Source organism: Phallusia mammillata, chromosome 5 (genome assembly GCF_965637545.1).
Source record: "Phallusia mammillata chromosome 5, kaPhaMamm4.hap1.1, whole genome shotgun sequence".
NCBI lineage: Eukaryota > Metazoa > Chordata > Ascidiacea > Phlebobranchia > Ascidiidae > Phallusia > Phallusia mammillata.
The window spans coordinates 3,779,747-3,797,587 of record NC_137256.1 but is presented as its reverse complement, the minus strand read 5'-3'; the positions used below and the strand labels follow the sequence as shown (position 1 = coordinate 3,797,587).

At 38.0% G+C, this 17,841-nt stretch overlaps 4 protein-coding genes and 1 long non-coding RNA gene across 5 annotated transcripts; 1 reads left to right on the top strand and 4 right to left on the bottom strand.

Annotated features, from left to right (window-relative positions):
- Positions 1–173: 173 nt before the first annotated feature.
- On the bottom strand, positions 174–6,758 carry LOC145228867 (glutamine-dependent NAD(+) synthetase-like). The gene is made up of 13 exons (XM_080094077.1): positions 6,454–6,758; positions 6,243–6,398; positions 6,086–6,179; positions 5,630–5,810; positions 5,176–5,385; positions 4,650–4,941; positions 4,175–4,322; positions 3,717–3,909; positions 3,161–3,277; positions 2,741–2,898; positions 2,130–2,281; positions 1,489–1,649; positions 174–909 (listed from the first exon to the last, which is right to left on the bottom strand). Exons 1-13 carry the CDS (start codon positions 6,655–6,657, stop codon positions 867–869), a joined length of 2,109 nt encoding a protein of 702 aa, XP_079950203.1. The 5' UTR covers positions 6,658–6,758; the 3' UTR covers positions 174–866.
- Positions 6,759–8,655: 1,897 nt separating this feature from the next.
- Positions 8,656–10,305, bottom strand: LOC145228880 (alpha-tocopherol transfer protein-like). Its single transcript, XM_080094091.1, has one exon. It carries the CDS (start codon positions 10,271–10,273, stop codon positions 9,296–9,298), a length of 978 nt encoding a protein of 325 aa, XP_079950217.1. The 5' UTR covers positions 10,274–10,305; the 3' UTR covers positions 8,656–9,295.
- Positions 10,306–11,350: 1,045 nt separating this feature from the next.
- Positions 11,351–12,172, bottom strand: LOC145228104 (alpha-tocopherol transfer protein-like). Its single transcript, XM_080093092.1, has one exon. The coding sequence runs from the start codon at positions 12,170–12,172 to the stop codon at positions 11,351–11,353; it is 822 nt and encodes a 273-aa protein (XP_079949218.1).
- Positions 12,173–13,312: 1,140 nt separating this feature from the next.
- On the top strand, positions 13,313–14,177 carry LOC145228901 (uncharacterized). Its single transcript, XR_013860318.1, has 2 exons — positions 13,313–13,627; positions 13,795–14,177. It is a non-coding gene; the product is annotated as an uncharacterized LOC145228901 (long non-coding RNA).
- A 646-nt stretch (positions 14,178–14,823) lies between these two features.
- On the bottom strand, positions 14,824–17,111 carry LOC145228884 (alpha-tocopherol transfer protein-like). Its single transcript, XM_080094098.1, has one exon. It carries the CDS (start codon positions 17,055–17,057, stop codon positions 16,236–16,238), a length of 822 nt encoding a protein of 273 aa, XP_079950224.1. The 5' UTR covers positions 17,058–17,111; the 3' UTR covers positions 14,824–16,235.
- Between the last annotated feature and the right edge of the window lie 730 nt (positions 17,112–17,841).

The following is a 17,841-nucleotide window of genomic DNA, read 5'->3' as shown; positions in this document are numbered from 1 at the left end:
GGAAGGGGAAAGTTGAGTAGTGGTATAACCTACAGCCTTACACATTCCAGAAAAGCATATAAATCGTAAAAACGTTTTTTTAGTGTTACGATTAGACCAGAAGTCCGCTCTTGCTAATTTATATTTTTTGAAGTGCAAGAAATAAACCTTCCAAGCAAAAAAACAAGCTGCACTAAAGTCACGAGACTTTGTTTTTTGAAGAAAAAAGACCAAATGTACGAAAACTACAGTGACCTAAAAGTATACCTGATGGGATTATTCACACACAATAAAAGAATAAAAACACACGTTGTTGCATTAAGCAAAATAAGGTGTAAGGTAAGTTTACTTTGCAACACAAAGGGTTTGAAAAATAAATATGATCAAAATATTTCAGGCATCACCTAAGTACTATTGAAACGGTGCAGACTTGAAGTGGAGTTACTAACGTGGAAATGAAATCACAAAAGTTCGGTAACCTCCGATAGAGAGCAAAGAACATAATAGAATATACGAAAGCAAAATTGTGTGAAAATGCTAACGGTTAAGACAATTTGGGTTTGGGTGAGTTTTTATTATAAAAAGAACATTAAAACTAACCTAAAAATGGTTAGTTTAATGTTCTTTTTATAATAAAAACTCACCCAAGCTCCTAGCGTTTAATTTAGTTCCTAAAGATGAAATAGCTGTGCTCTTTATGCCATTTATCGGAATTTAGCAAACATTATAGGTCTACCAAATGTTGAGGTTCAGTACCATAAAGTGAAAATATTGTATTTGTTTTTGTTTTAAATGGCACATTTTTAGACAAATGAATTAGCTGAAAACCAAGTGGTTTGCTGAAACTCCCGTTAAACGCATCATACTCGTCAATGTCCCGCTACACTTTAATCCAGTTCTTCCAGTTGTGAGGCATGCTCATCAATTTTTCTAAAAAAACAGTTTTTTTTACTGTAATTAAGAACTATGTCATCTTAGAGAGTTGTAAACAGTAGTTTTATATGTTTATGATATATTGCAACCCTAACATCAATTAAAACTTTTTAGTACATCCTTCACATAAGGTTAATCATGCTATGATTTAATATAATACCTAACATTACAGCATGCGGGCGTTCTGGAAATATTTTAAAACAAAATATATCGCACACAGCTTCAAATTAAACGCATGGTTTCTTCCCACCCAAAGTCATTCACAAATCATTCATTTAACATTTACAAATCATTCTCAAACTGTGCGCTATGAGAGATTTGTAAGTATGAAATAGGCAAATGTGAGGAAATATTGCAACGTTAAAATGCTTATTATTTCTTATTTTCCCGGAAAAAGTTTATTATTTCTTATTTTCCCGGAAAAATCTCACCCACCACAATAAAGTAGCTAATTAACTTTCTTTCAAAAAATTTTGCGTTGTTGGCCTGCAAAGTGTGCCGCGTAAACGAAAATTTATTTTTATAATGCGCTGCATGCTTAAAAAGTTTGAGAAACATGGTGTAACAACACTGTACCTAAATTGCCAGGTCCACTTCTTGTTGTAGAGAAAAGGTCTTAAATCGTGTCTGTTGTCATCCGGGCCGTAACTCTCAGCATGCATTGCTGGTGTTAGAGTTGTCATCTTGTGGCGATTTATGGAGTAGGAGTAGAAAAAGTGCTTCACTTTTTCAGCAACCTGATAATTAAACATTTTGAAAAGCTCGTCGACGCCCTAATTTGAAGTCTTTTATCATAATCCAGGAGTCGGCAACCCCTGCCAATGTTGGCATGCAGAGTGATTTAAAGGCACGTCAAACAAATACATTTCTGGTTTCCAGTTTCTTATGATGTAAGTTTCAAAACACAACCTACATGCGCAATTCTGCCTGCTTTTTAAAAAAAATTAGCCGACACAACTAGCCACCTGTTCACACAACAATTTTAGCACGCCAAGTCATTATTATTTTGAAATAACCGGTAATTTCGGACACAGCGTTAAAAAAGTTTGCCGAACTTTGCATCGATCAGTCTTCCCGTGGTAATCTAATAAACCAATATTTAACCAATTTAAATGTCCAAGTAAAGTATAGGCATAAGAAGCCAATGTACAAAATTTGCATCCAGCAGAATGAGGGAAAACATGCTTGATAAGGTAAAATCGAACTACTGTACTCACTTTACTAGGAGAACACGTTGCTTTCCACAAATGCACCAGCTTCATATACATGGCATAGGGTCCACACAAGGACACTTTTCGCAACTTGCCAAACACCGACAGTTCTTGGTACGTCATGCCCATATCATGTTCATCGGTTTGCGCGATTTCGCCTTTAACAGAATTTCGTTACAAAATACACACAAGCTTAAAATTCTGTCGCCTTGATTTCGACCTGTATGTTTTGATAAATGTTTGCTATTATCATACAGTCTGCTAATAAAAAAGTGATTTTGCTGAAACAAAGCAACAGTAACATCGGTTAAACTGGATTCGGTTAATCCGGATCTTCGCCTAATACGGTCATAAGTTGAGGTACAAATGATGTGTAATGTGGTAAAGCTTTAACTAATCTACTTTGGATAAACCGGATCTTTGCCAAATCGGGACAATTATTCGGTCAAACGGGTCCGGATTGACCAATGTTTACTGTAAGTTAAAAACAAAAAACAGAGATGCGTCGACTCTGACTATGCCATGTAAAAAAATATCTAAACTAAGCAAAGTGAAGTTGCCCATTGTGTAATCTGATTGAGGAATGGAAACAAATTCAAACAGTGACAAAAATTTACCTTCGTTGAGTGGTTCCAGTTCAGCGGTAGGTGGGGCCTCGACAATCTCTTTTAATGAATGTACGCTGTACTTTTCAGTAAAGTGCAGAATGAAAGATTTCAAGTCGGTTTTGCTTATTCCGCCAATGGGGTTTATGTCAGCACTCGAACAGTCGTATCTGCACGAAAAGGATTCTACACTTTCCCGTCTTATTCATTCAGAAAACTACACATAAACACGTCACAAGCATTTGAAACAGCATATATAGTGCTTGCCACTGATTTGAGGAACAAGCCACGAACAAAAGTGAATGCAAATGTGTAACTCGCATTGAAATACAACGCAGGTCGTAGTAGAAGCTACAGACCTATAACAAACAGTGTTACAAGTTTTTCCAACAGTGCCAACTTAGATAAACTGAAACTGAAAAGAACACAAACTTTGTGTAATATCCACGTAAGCTTTCGTCGACATTAGAAGAACCAAGAACAAGCAAACCTCCTGGTTTCCCCCGAACCCACTGCAGAAGTTGTGCAAAGACGTATGCCAACACCATCCTACAAAAATAGTTTTATTTGCAAGATGAAACCATTGTTTCTGTCAACGTAGGCAAAATATTTAATCACATTTAAGTTTATTAGCAAATATAGAACATCAGCTAGGGTGAAAAATTAACGTTCATGCAGACCAGCGATTACGGAACACTTATATTGCGTCTGAAGTGGATTCGAATCCTACAGCATTTTTAGTCGATTCCTTGTTGCATGGGTAAATGCTAAGGAGGGCGACTTGATTCTGTATTGCTTCTTCAATAGGCGTACTATGATACACAGGTAAAAACAAACCAGACAAACGTGCCTTTCCAACAACAAAAAATGAGATAGAAAACCCTTTGTGCAAAACTCTGATAAAATATGATAATTTATGCGGTGTTAGTTGTACCAAAAGTGCGCATATAGATATGCTTTTCGGCTCGGCAAAAACTTATTGCTTTACCTGATTCTTGCCTGGACGTTTTGTAAAGCGAGGTTTTCGCGATTGGATCCCCCGTGTGCCTTAAACTTTGGAATAAAACCAGTTACAGCAGTAAACACCGTGAGTAAGGCCGAAACCACTGTATCAATGCACAACTCCAAGTGGTTTGAACCGATTCGTTTGGCAAGGGAGGAAGCACGCTGTTTGGTGGCAACTGCATATAAAAACAAATACCGTGCGTCAGTGTTTTTTTAAGGTGTTTTGGGGGACCGAAACGGTCTCTTAAAACCACTTAGCGGTCACCCAAACCAAACCTTAAAAAAACCTGCCGTGCGTAACACTAAAATTGAAACGTTTTTTTGACTGGAATCGAGGCTTAAACGTGGACGCTTTACCATACTGCAACCTAATGTAAAGAGAATGTATCGATAGAAACATAATGCAGCAACAATTATATCTTAATTGCGCCTAATAATTACCTGATGAGTTTTTACTGGCCATGTAGCATGTTGTAAATATTTCGTTGCACAGCTTTTCCGGTGAAGTGACAGCGTACGATTCGTCATTAACAAGACGCCGGATATCGTTTAAAACTGTCTGGTTTCCATCTTTTCCTGCCTTGCAAACCTACGGAAAAAAGTTTGCGTTAACTAAAAAACAAAACATCACAGGGGTAAAACAGTTTTACTTTGATACATATGAAAGTCTATGAGAGTGTTCCTGGAACTGTCCAGATAATGTAAAGTTTTTGTTTCATCTAGGTCCAGTGTGCGACCTGCTGAAACTGTCTGTTGTCAGGGTGCTTATGTGACCCGTGAACGCAATTTGTACCAAACAAAAAAAAGCTTTTTAATTTTTTTATGCTAGGTTATGTTATCCCAAAGGCATGACAAATTACCCCTAGCTGAGAGCCTCTGGACAAATGAATAGGAAGCATAATTTTATTGTACTTACCATGTTACACATTCCAAACACAATGCATGCCACAGATGAACTATCCACTCCTCCACTGAGCGGTAAAAAGAACCCGGATTGCCCACTTCTGCGCAAGTAATCCCACAACCAACAAGCAGTGGAAAGTTCAATCTCTTCCTCAGGGGTTTTGTAATCCACACATAAAGGTGATGAACATCCAAGCTTAAACTGAGGCAATACACCACTGGGTGACATAGCAAACTCTTGGACCCTGATGCGAGGATATTCAGTCTCTATTGCACCTTGGAGACTTCGGGATGAAATTGCAGCTCTGTAAGGGATCAAATAGTTAGTATTTAGCAAAGTGAAATTTAAAATATATTATGCACAGCAACATCAACTATTTATAGACAATAGGACAGACTTCCAAAATTGGACAGATTTTCTCAATTCATGCATGTATTCACAACATATCATGCACAAGAATAAAACACAGAAATGAACCATAATTTCCACCATAGCCATAACATGTAATATTAAACAAACATGTTATGTGAGAACTAACCTGTATTTGCGAATATCTTCCAAATCAACTGTGGCAATTGTAACTTCCACTTCTTCCAAGGTGAACTGCAAACCCTGAGCTACTACTTCACCATTCACAGCAATCATTGAACAACCATCGTAGAAAATGCGACCACTATCACATCCAACCATGTTTGCCAACAAATAAGCCCCACCAAGTCTTGCTGTAGCTACTTTTATGATATCAGCTCTAAAACAAATAGATTTCGTTAATGTTGCAACTATGTTATATAAAATGATAGATAATTGTAAATTAGATCAATATTGCAAAAGGTAATCTGTCTTATGACTGCACTTTTGTAATACAGATAATTCTGGAACTTGGGAGTAAAACTGAAGATGCCTGAGATCACATATATAGCTTTTTAACCTGGAGTATTGATGCCTCAACATGAAAGGTATAAAACCATAAAAACATTTATGAAAACCTTTACCTCACATGAAGCTTTCGCAAATTAAAGTGACTTCCACTTGCATTGGTAATAATTTCAACACCATTCAAAGACTGGTGCACATTGGTACAATCAGCGGACCACATCTCCTCACATACTTCACTTCCTACACAGGTGTCTTGAGTTTCAATTACTCCATCTCCAAAGGGAACAGTATGTTGACCTGCCACACAAATTGAGCTATATACATATTTCTTTAACCAAGTTAGTAACACTTTACAGTAATAACACTTAATTAAACAAATTTAAAAAAAACTGGGAAGCCCTGAAATGAAAACTATCACAACAAACTTTGTGGTCACTGGTAATAAATGTAAGCCAGAAGGTAGTAATGACATTATTCTCTTACAGATCTTTTATTTACACAAGTGTGATTTTTTTGAGCCAAACAAACTATCTAATGCAGTATAGTTTCTGTTAAATCATGCCAAAATTTACCCGTAATATTCTGAATGGATTTGGGAAGCAGACATTGTTCAACAGTCTTTTTCTTTTGCCATGGCACAAACCAACGAAGTTCTCTGTAATTTCCCTGGTGCACAGAACATACAACTCAAATTGAGAAAACAACACACACAAACCAAAAGTAACTTACCTCATTCGCACATGCCATTTTAGGCCTTATGAGTAAAATTCTTTGGTACAGATATATAACTCTGCAGTTGTATCTAGATCCTCTGTGTATAATGGACATCCCAACATCACAAATCATGTGTTTGCTTTCTTCCATTAGCAGAAGTTTTTCTAGGACCTTAGATGATTGTTAGTTATTTGATATAAATGGTAATAAACATTAAAAAACATACTTCCCATGAGTGTAATTCTGTGTCACCCTCACAGAAATGATCTTCACATGTGTATCCTGGTATAGAAAGTTCTGGTATCAAACAGTAGGTAGCACCTTTTTCGTATGCTTGTTTGAATGCTTTGATCTGTCTTTCCAAATTTCCTTCAAAATCTAACACCCATTGATTCAAAGTGCACACAGCCAGTTTCACCTTGCTTCCCATGGTTACTTTAAGCTTTTGATTACTGCGACTTGATTTCTGCAGAAATGCATTAGTTAGCAGTTGTTTCAAAATACAAGGGTTAAGGACAACAGTTTTCAATCATCAAAAGGGAATACTGTTACACCTTCGGGAAATACCCTTTTCCATTATTCGTTTGTTTTCCTTTCATAATCATATTAGGGTATGCGCGACATATCGAACACTACCTTTTAAGTTATTCACAGTTTAAAAATAATTTTAAACTGGGCAAGGATTTAAACTTTTTACAAAATGTAAAAGTGGTCAGTTTTTGTCACATTTTTATCTTCACATAAAAATCCTACAACTGCACTCAATAAAATAACAGAAACGAAGTACTAATAATTAAATACATGGGAATTTCGCGCTCTATGTTGTATATTTACAATATTTAGAAAGATACCTGACCGAAAAACTTTTCCTTCACCTTTTTGTCTAATCTAATCCCTTTCCAAATCTTCAGCCTACACTGTTCAGTTAATACCTTACAAGGCATGCATCTTGCTTTGTGTATTTTGCAACAATGATACTTTAATTCTTGGATTATACCACCGGTAGACAATAGACAACGAGGTGCCAACATACGGTTCGAATGAGTTAAACAGTCGTTCGCCAACAATTTTTTATGTTTCTTTTAGAGAACCGCATTGCCCCAAATAGGCACAGCGAATTCAAATTGAGAACAGGCCGGTATGAAATTTAAAAAAATGCCTGGTCACGTCGAATATACGAATTCCGCGGTTGGTTTATATTCAATGAGCCTATGATTAGGTACCTTCAGTAACTTAACTTAACAGACACCTGGTAACAGTGGTAAGACTTACCCAACAGTGTAACACGATAAAACAATTCAAAATTACGTTGTTGTATTGGGCAAAATGAGGTAACAGTCTATTTTGTATCACAAAACTAAAGACACAAAAAGCAAACAAATCATACTGTTGTATTGTTGCAATACGTTTAGTGATCAAGAGCACAATTAACTGTATTATTTCAAGGAAGACTTCATTATATAGCACGTTACATTGAAACAACATCTGATAAGCGGAATTTTTCAATTGAGTGTGAAATAATTAATACTAGGCTACTTTAGATTTTCACAAGTTTCGCCTTTTCTGTTTATACCAGCGGTTCCCAAACTGGGGTCCGCGGACCTTTTGGGGTCCGTGAAGCAATTTTGCGGGGTCCGCGAAAGGGTTGACGTGCCTCTATAGTCTTATTTGGCGTCAATTTGTGTCACTGAATAGGTTTAAATCAAAGTACAATTAGAGATCCACTGCCTCCATTACTACACAATAGATAGCCTTTATTGCATGACAACTACCAAGAATGCAATTGTTTGCGCACTATCGTAATGTTTTCTGTCTTGTCTGTGATGTCACAAACCGTGTTTGGATCGTTGTTATGTGTAATTTTGCATACCTAATACGCTAAAATTCTGTAAATCAACTTTCGTATTGCTAAAATACACCTTCAGGCTTAAGGTCCGCGAGTCCTCGATATAATGGCAAAGTGACCGTTTCGAAAAAACAACGAAAAAGTTTGAAAACCACTAAGTTAGAAAGTTGTTACATTAAAAAGAATCGTGACTGCACTACTGTACTAGAAGAAACAATGGTTTTGCATTTTTCCTATAGCATTCTTTGATTTTTATAGGGCCGCGAAATATCAAAATAATTGCAAAGGGTCCACCAGTCAAAGTTTTTAGAAAAGTTTGGGAACCGCTGGTTTATGCAATCTCAAGCTTAGAAACTGCAATGTGTTTAGTGATCAGAATATGCTTTTTGACGTGCGTTCGTTATGTCAGCTGTAGTAACGGGTTCTTTTTATCCTTTCAGCATCGGTCAGAGTATTGTTTCGTTTTTGATCTTTATAGTTCTGCGTTTCGAGGATACTCCTTTGTCCTCTATTTTTCATGGCGTTGGCCTCCGAATGTAAATCCTGATCAATCCATTATGTCTCATAGACAATTAGGCAAACTTGTAGCGAGGTGTTTATTCGAGGTAGCATAACACAATGAGCGAATACGACGCATAAGACGAGAGTCAGAGAAAGAAGGCAATCTGTCCGGTTCGCTGTAGTATGAAGGCACACGATAACGGAAGTGAGAGAGGCCGCTACAAACTACTGCTTTTGTTTTCGACCTCGGTAGGCATGTACCGAAAGCATTTTATGTACGGTTTTATCAACTTTGAATAACAACACAGCAGGGTGCTGCTTTTTCCGAATTCCAACTTGAGGTTCAAAAGCTTTTCAAACACACTTAAAGTTGAATAGCCTCTATAGACTTGAATACACAAGCCAGCAGTAAACCACATTTGGTACCAGGTCATACAAACTCAGCGCAATTCCGTTTAGTTCAAATAAGTCCAAAAATATACGTCTGTACATCTTGTAATTGCAACCTAATATTTCACCTCAGATTACAAAACTGCAAAGCCACAAATATAATTTTTAAAATGCGTTCTTTGCTGAATTTAAGCTATAACTTACTATAATCAACTGGACTTTGTTCGTAAAGTGTGGTCGCTTATAAAAAAAACATTTAAAATAAAATATCCAATAAGGCAAATTATAGGAGCACGGTTAGTTGGAAACTTCATTAAATCAAAGGCGCTGTTTACAGCTCTGTGGCTTCGCCTGTTAACTTTGTTTTCCAGTCGACTGGTTCAAGTTCGGGGCCTTCACCAGCAAACATTGGTGGAAGGCCAGACCTATCTACAATCTCGTACAGCTTACTGAAGTCCGTACCGTGAAGTTTAAACCGTGACTTTGTTTTGTCGTTCATGAAAGGTTGAATAATGGAGAAAAACACGTCGAAAATTCGAAACTGATTAGTGACGTTCATGCTGCAGATTCGTACTGGTGTGCATTCTTGAAGTGTGTTTAAAAATCTTTTTGCCATCAAAGGGTTCACTTGCTTGACCATATCCATACTTAAATATGCCATGTCTTGTATTACAGTCACGCCGTTGATTTGCACCTCCTCTTCGTCAAGTAATGTTTCAATTGTTAAAAACAAGTCCGCAAAAAGATCTAGAAAAAGATTTTTTTCGCCAAGTCCTGGACGCACAATAATAACAGTCGACCCATCTTTGGCTTTCGATGCTAGAGGTACAACAGCCCCTGACTCCAGAGCGTCGTCCATTAAAACTGGGTTCCAAATCTTGTCAAACATTTCAGGCCAATCAGCCGGCTGCGTCAGATATTTGTGCAAAACACTGATCGCCTTTTTTTGGTTAAACTTCCTTGCACGAAGGAAACGTAATAGAAAATTATCATCATTTCTCGGGAGACCAATAAGTGGGTACTTCTCTTCGAAAGCCTTCAAAAACGAATCAATGGCTTTCAACCTTTGTGAATCTGACTTTGGTTCACTTAACTCATTAGTTGCCTTTTCCAGTAGTTCAGCTGACAGCGTAAATTTGTAGCGTCCAGCCATGATTACTTGTACAACTTGAACTCTTAAGGTCTTAAGGTCAGTAACAACTGCTAACATATACTGGTAAAACCTTGTAGCATACAATAATAAATGTTTGACTGGGTAAGTCTCAGTTTGTAAATCGTTTATGTTTTTCTCATATTTAGCTAAAAACATTATAATTTATATTCCGTCTAAATAGTTGCATTCACCTTCACATAATTATTTTGTTCGTCGGCTACAGTGCCAACATATGGCTGCAATCTCAGGTGCTACTGCGACGCAACGCCCCAGGCCAGGAAGTTTTTCATTCCTTTTTTTCTCAACTGAATGGGGAGAATGTGCCACACACCAGAGTTGCAAGTCGGGCCGGGCTTTACGGGCCGGGTTCGGGTTCGGGCCGGGTTCGGGCCGGGTTCGGGCTTAGGTATTTATGAGAAAACGGGCCTAAAACGGGCCTGACTTTACGTTCCGTTTCCGCCATTTTTTAGTAACTATTCTCTGGCTTTGACCTAATGCCCACCTTGCTTTAAAACGTATTGTTTACCCCATTGTCTACTATTGTTCATTGTGTTTGTTGTCTTTTTTTCTCATCCTTTGTTGCGAGGCTTTCGTGGATAGGCCTGTCAATCAAAATTTCGGGCCTAAACGGGCTTCGCAAAAACGTTTCGGGTCCGGGCCGGGCTTCGGGCTTATACTTTCGGGTTCGGGCCGGGTTCGGGCTCAGATTTCGGGCCCGCTTGCAACTCTGCCACACACGCGTTGATTGCACTGTATTCTTGTTGTTTACAAGCACGTGTTTACACACATAACGGTTAACAGATACATGACGATGAGTTGCTGAAATGCTATGGAAAATATTGCGTTACGTAAGGCAGCAGAACAAATAGATTTGCAGCAGAGAAATTACATGACAATATTCCAAAGTACAAAGAAATTCAGGACACCTCGATGCAGCATGATTTTTTAACAGCAAACGAACCAGCAAACAACGAAATGGAATAAAATGATGTTAAACGATAAAATGTTACAGGTTTTTTTCTAAACATAACCCCAAATTTTGCGGTTAAGTGCACAGCAACAACAACATTCTAGTCTTGTAGTTTATTGTATGATTATCATGAGCGCTATTGGAGGTTGCGTTGTGTCGTAAATTCTTGTCAGAGTCGTGTCATACGTTCCTTTTAATAGAGGACGTTTAGTTTTAAATACATATCACTATGAAACGTGTTATACACATGACCATTTTTACATTTAAAGTTGTGTTTGCTCGCCAAGTATTGTGTTTTTCCAGCCCTCAGCGTCAATTTCGGGGCCGTTTCCTGCAAACATAGGTGGAAGAACATCTCGATCAACCAGCGTGTAAAGAGTCGAGAAATCCTGTCCATGCAACCGAAACCTCTTCCTCATTTTTTCTTTCATCAATGGATACGCGACTGCATAGAGAATATCAAATATCTTTGGTTCGTTAGTAGAGTTCATGCTTTTTACCCTCACCGGCATGGAGTCTTGCATAATTTCGTTAAACTTTTTTTGCTGTGACATATTTGTCTGTTTTACCATTTCCATACTTAAGTAGGCCATGTCTTGGATCACAGTGATTCCACAGATCTGTACATCTTCTCGTTCTAACAGAATATCGGTTGTTAACACTATATCAGCGATGAGGTCAAGAAATAGGTTTGTTTCACCCAGACCAGGACGACCCACAACGACTGTCGATCCGTCCTTAGCTTTGCCAGATATTGGTACTACCGTCCCAGAGTTTAGAGCGTCGCTTATGAGGACTGGATTTTGAACACGTTCGTAAAGTTCCGTCCATGCAGGTCTTAATGTGACGTAGTTAAACAAGGTTTTCAAGGCCTTGGCTTGGTTGAACTTCTTTGCCCGAAGAAATCGTAAAAGAAACGCGTCGTCTTCGCGTTGGAGTTTTGTTTCTGGATATTGGACCTTAAAAGCATCCCGTAATTCGTCGATGGCTTTTAAACGTTCCACGTTGTCTCTTGGCTCATTTAACTCGTTTACCGCTTTATCCAGTAGATCATCTGGCAGTTTGCATTCATATCTCGTGGCCATGACATCAATAAAAATGTTTTCCTAACTTACAAGTTCTGTTTACAGATTGCGGTACAATAACAAAAGAACTCATAAATAGTTTTATATTAACGTGATAACGACTTGCGTTAAAAATGAAACAGATTTGTAAACTTATAATTATTGTTATCATAATCACACGCAAACCTATGCTCTGTTATAGTTTTTGTTTCCGCCTTAAGTGCTCAACACTACATCGTATGCACAGAGTTTCTCATTCCCTGGCAACGTACTAAACTACACAATACTTTTAAGTAGAGATGTACCAAATATTCGGTTTGCCGAATTTATTCGGCCGAATCGGACGTTTTTTCAAGATTCGGTTTCGGCCGAATATTTTGTTGCGATTCGGCCGAAACCGAATCTTTTACGAACACACATTTATAGCGTTAAACATGACTTTTCTGCTTTGTACCAACGAAAATCGCGTTAATTGTCATATGTTTTACCACATTATCGTTTTTACCACTCCAGACGAAAAATCCGTAATTCATTGCCCAGTCAGAAAATATCTCGGAGTTATCCCCGGGCCAAACTAGGGATTTGGGGCACTGTTCGAATTAGCAGTGGTTTAGCTTAGATTAACTCAGATAAGTGTTCTTACACATTTTTCTTATTTGAGGTTGTGGAGACGATGTTTTAACAAGCAAACAATATTTTAATTCATGTTATTGCAAACTTTGTTGATCTTGTGGAAAACTGTTTCTATGATTATCTGCGATAACCCATGGGTAAATCGTGGAAGTGCCGATGGTATTTTCGGAATCTTGTGTTATTGCCAAATCAATGACTTTACATCAAATTTACTGTTTAAATAAGTTTAAATTTGTATTTAGCCTACATAACTAATACCCTACATAAAACGCGTGGGCATATAAATTATCAATAGAGCTTTTTTTACACTCGCTGTACACATTTTTTTCGTTGTTGAAACATACAATGCACAAACTTGATTTCGCTACAACGATTTAGGATTTGGCGGATGGCGCGTGTTTAGGTGGATTTAAGTTGTTTGAAGTCCGTTAGTGCATAAAATACTTGTATTTGTTTAGACTCTAGGTATGAATTGAAGTTTGTGGAATACATTGCTTCATGAAACAAGCCATAATGCAGCAGGTTTGTGGAATGTATAATGACATATGTAAAAGTCTTCTAGATGTAGGCCACGTTAACTGCTAGCAATACTATATTTACATTTTTCCAACTTACTCTGTATATGTTACATCTTATTTGCCAGTAATTGCCGATTTCTATTGATTCCCGCATTTCCTGAGTACAACTTGTGTTGTAATCTATTGCGTTGTGTGACGTAATAATCGACTACCAGTTTTGTGTGATAACGCAGCGTGATTTAGTCCTTTTCGTTGCTGACTTCCGTGGAGCAAGGTGCTGCGTCGGTTTTATTAGAAAAGCCGTTTATTGTCGTGTTGATTATTGGTGAGTCATTTTGTATATATATGTGTGTGTTTCATGACTCCAAAACGTGAATTACTACAATAAATGCGAACTTAAGTGCAATGACTAAAAATGTCATTTCGCTTTGTAATATTTGTACTGTACGCGTAGTTGGGTTCATTCATCCAACCATAATTTTTTTTCTTAAGAGTATTGCAGTTCACATCTTACAAGGATGCAACAATTGACAAAATCGAAAGTGAAATGAAAGTTTCTCTGGCTGGTGTTGGGGATTGGAATGGGAGGCACGAGGAGAGAAGAAAAAAGAAATTGAAAATTCAACAAATGAGAGTGACAGCAACACCAGTACGGACACCATACCATGTGAAAGACTGCGATGACATGGAATAAAATCCAGGTTTGGGGCAAAGGTTGCATCTGGCAAAACACTGCCTAAACGACTTTTGCCCCAACCTGCCGTTTAAACTGTTCGTTTGTTTATTATATTCGTTCCCCTACTTACTCTGTTTGCCCACTGTTACCCTGCCTAAGTGCGCGTAAGTACAATGACAATAAATAATTGTAGCGGGTATTTTGCATTTGGTGTAAAGCAGGGATACGTTTGGCCAGGCTACTTCCACGTTAGGCCCATATATAAGGCCCTACCTAGGGGAATCAGCGATAATCTAACATGGGCCCGATGTTACCTTTCCTGTCTCCCGCCAGTGATAAATCTATGGGGTAACTCCGATCAGCAAGTAATGGGCCATACTAAACTCGAAGGTATTTCGACTAAGGCCCGCACAAAAATTTCCGACTGGGTGGCAGGTTGGCAATCATGCTTGAAGCAATGTTAAAACCCACAGAACTAAAATAAGTACGAAACACAACAATTCTGCTCTAATTGCGTGGTACATAAACTTATGTTTTCATGTCAAACGCGTTGAATGCGACTTCGCGTGACGTCATAAAAGATTCGGTTGATTCGGCCGAATTTATTCGGCAAAACTGCCGAATATTCGGTTTCGGCCGAATCAAAATTTCGCCGATTCGGTACATCACTACTTTTAAGTGCTTCACTACAAATTCATTTTACATGCAGTTAAATTTCAGTAATCAAAGTGATTTTCTGCAACCTTTAACTTTTGCCATTTTAAATCGACATATCAGAGATATTAACTTCACCACGTTACAGCAGTTAACAATGGCACTTGATATCCATAAGGTGGAAAAAGGTCAAACACTAAATAAATATGCTTACCAGTAAAACATTAACTTGGTTACAAAACTCGATTCAGGTTAGCTAGCAATAAAGGTTATGCAACGGTTTAAACTTTTCCAAAAGGCACCACAAAAGCCAAAACGGGATGGTTTATTTTAGACATTTGAAAGTCTGTACAAAATCGAACAAATTGACAAAAATATGTTTTGCAATGGGAAATTGGCATTTGCCTTTGCGATTCCAACCCAACTAACTGCACCAAAGCAGCCGGGTCATAGTTCAATTCGTGTATTGCAACATACGCCTTTCCTACGAATATTTATTGAAGTTTGTAATGGCTGATTGCGGTAAACGAGCTTTATTTTTTAAACTATGCTAATTATTAACAAATGAAAGTTAGACAACGCGCAACGGAACGTGTTTTATTTTACACAAACGCTTTTAATTTACATGTTTAGGTCAATCATGGCACATTGAAACCACATGTTTTACGCCTTTTTTTCTAAACTGAATGTGGAGAATCTGCCACACACGGGCTGATTGCACTGTGTTCAGGTTTGTTTACAAGCACGTGTTTACACACATAACGGTTTACAGATACATGACGCTAATTTGCTGAAATGCTATGGCAAATATTGCGTTACGTAAGGCACCAAAACAAACAGATTTGCAGAAGAGAAACGTTACAATGACATGACAATATGCCAAAGTACAAAGAAATTCAGGACACCTCGATGCAGCATGATTTTTTAACAGCAAACGAAGCAGCATTTTAGTTCATGATTTAATAACGTTGGTGACGTAATTAAGAAGTTTTGTGACGCAAATAGCAGCTAACTAAGCCACTCTGTTAGTGTTTTGTTTTGCTTGTCTTAACACTGAAATAACCAATTGAATAAAATGATGTTAAATGATAACCGTCACAGGCTTTGTCCAAAACATAGGTAGAACTACTAACACTGGAATCTCGGCTGACGTCCGGTTTGTTAGGTGGCGCAGCAGAGCATTGGCGTTTATGGTGCTGACTCACCAATCATTCTTACCATAAACCCAAATTGCTGAGTCGGCACCATAAACGCCCATGCTCCTTTGCGCCATCTACCAGAAATTCCCAGACCGGGCGTCAGCCGAATTCCAGTGTTAGTAGTTCTACCCAAAACATAACCCAGCTTTGTCCAAAAATTTTACGGTTGACTGCACAGTAACAATAATGACAGTCACATTGACATTTGAATGTTTTACTAACATTCTAGTTTTGTAACTTCTTGTATGTCAATCATGAGCGCTATTGGAGGTTGCGTTGCGTCGTAAACTCTTGTCAGAGTCGTGTCACACGTTCCTTCTAATTGGGGGCGTTCAATTTCAAACAAATATCAATGTGAAACGTGTTATATACACACGACCATGTTTGCAGTAAATGTGTCACATTTAAAGCTGAGTTTGCTCGCCAAGTATCGTGTTTTTCCAGCCCTCAGCGTCAATTTCGGGACCGTTTCCTGCAAACATAGGTGGAAGAACATCTCGATCAACCAGCGTGTAAAGAGTCGAGAAATCCTGTCCGTGCAACCGAAACCTCTTCCTCATTTTTTCTTTCATCAAAGGATACGCGATGGCATAGAGAATATCAAATATCTTTGGTTCGTTAGTACAATTCAAGCTTTTTACCCTTACTGGCATGGAGTCTTGCATAATTTCGTTAAACTTTTTTTGCTGTGACATATTTGTCTGTTTTACCATCTCCATACTTAAGTAGGCCAAGTCTTGGATCACAGTCATGCCACAGATCTGTACATCTTCCCGTTCCAGCATAATATCGGTTGTTAACACTATATCAGCGATGAGGTCAAGAAATAGGTTTGTTTCACCCAGACCAGGACGACCCACAACGACTGTCGATCCGTCCTTAGCTTTGCCAGATATTGGTACTACCGTCCCAGAGTTTAGAGCGTCGCTTATGAGGACTGGATTTTGAATACGTTCGTAAACTTCCGTCCATGCAGGTCTTAATGTGACGTAGTTAAACAAGGTTTTCAAGGCCTTGGCTTGGTTGAACTTCTTTGCCCGAAGAAATCGTAAAAGAAACGCGTCGTCTTCGCGTTGGAGTTTTGTTTCTGGATATTGGACCTTAAAAGCATCCCGTAATTCATCGATTGCTTTTAAACGGTTCGCGTTGTCTCTTGGCTCATTTAACTCGTTTACCGCTTTTTCCAGAAGATCAGCGGACAGTTTGCATTCATATCTGGTGGCCATGACATCAATAAAAATGTTTTCCTAACTTACAAGTTCTGTACAAAAGTAAATGACATAAACACACAAACAAACTTAACATTACATTGGCACAAAAATATATTTGAATAAGACTGCTGTTTAAGCGAAATGTATAAGTTATATATCAAAATCTTAAGGACGAATTACGAACTTAAATCAACAGACGTAAGGTTACTTATCTTCTTCATCCACCAAGCAACGAGTTGGGTGATTCTATTTTAATTTTGAACCCTAAAGTACCCAGCACTTCATCAAATACACACCTTTTTCTAGTCTTCTGTTATTAATAACACCATTCCCTGGCGACGTACAGAAGAACACAATAGTTATAAGTGCTTTACTGAAGTGACATTTTATGTACAGTTTAATTTAAGTTATCAAACTGATTTTCCGCAACCCTTTTAATATTTTGTAATTTTAAAATCGACATATTTCGTCAGAGATATTAACTTCACCACACTAGACACTACAGTGAACCGTGGTGCTTGATGCTGTAAAGGTGGAAATATGTCAAACACTCATTAAATATGCTTGTCAGTCAAACATTAACTTGGATATAGACGTCGGTTCAGGTTAGCTAGACCAGCGTGGTCCAACTGCAGGCCCGTTTTCCAATTGTGGCCCGCTAGATAATTTTATTGGCCTGCGAAAGTCCAACAGTTTAATGACAACTATAAGTTTTGTTTTCAATAATATAATGATTTTAAAATGTGAGGATTAACACACACGGAATACTGTGACGCATGACAAGGCATTGTTATGTGTA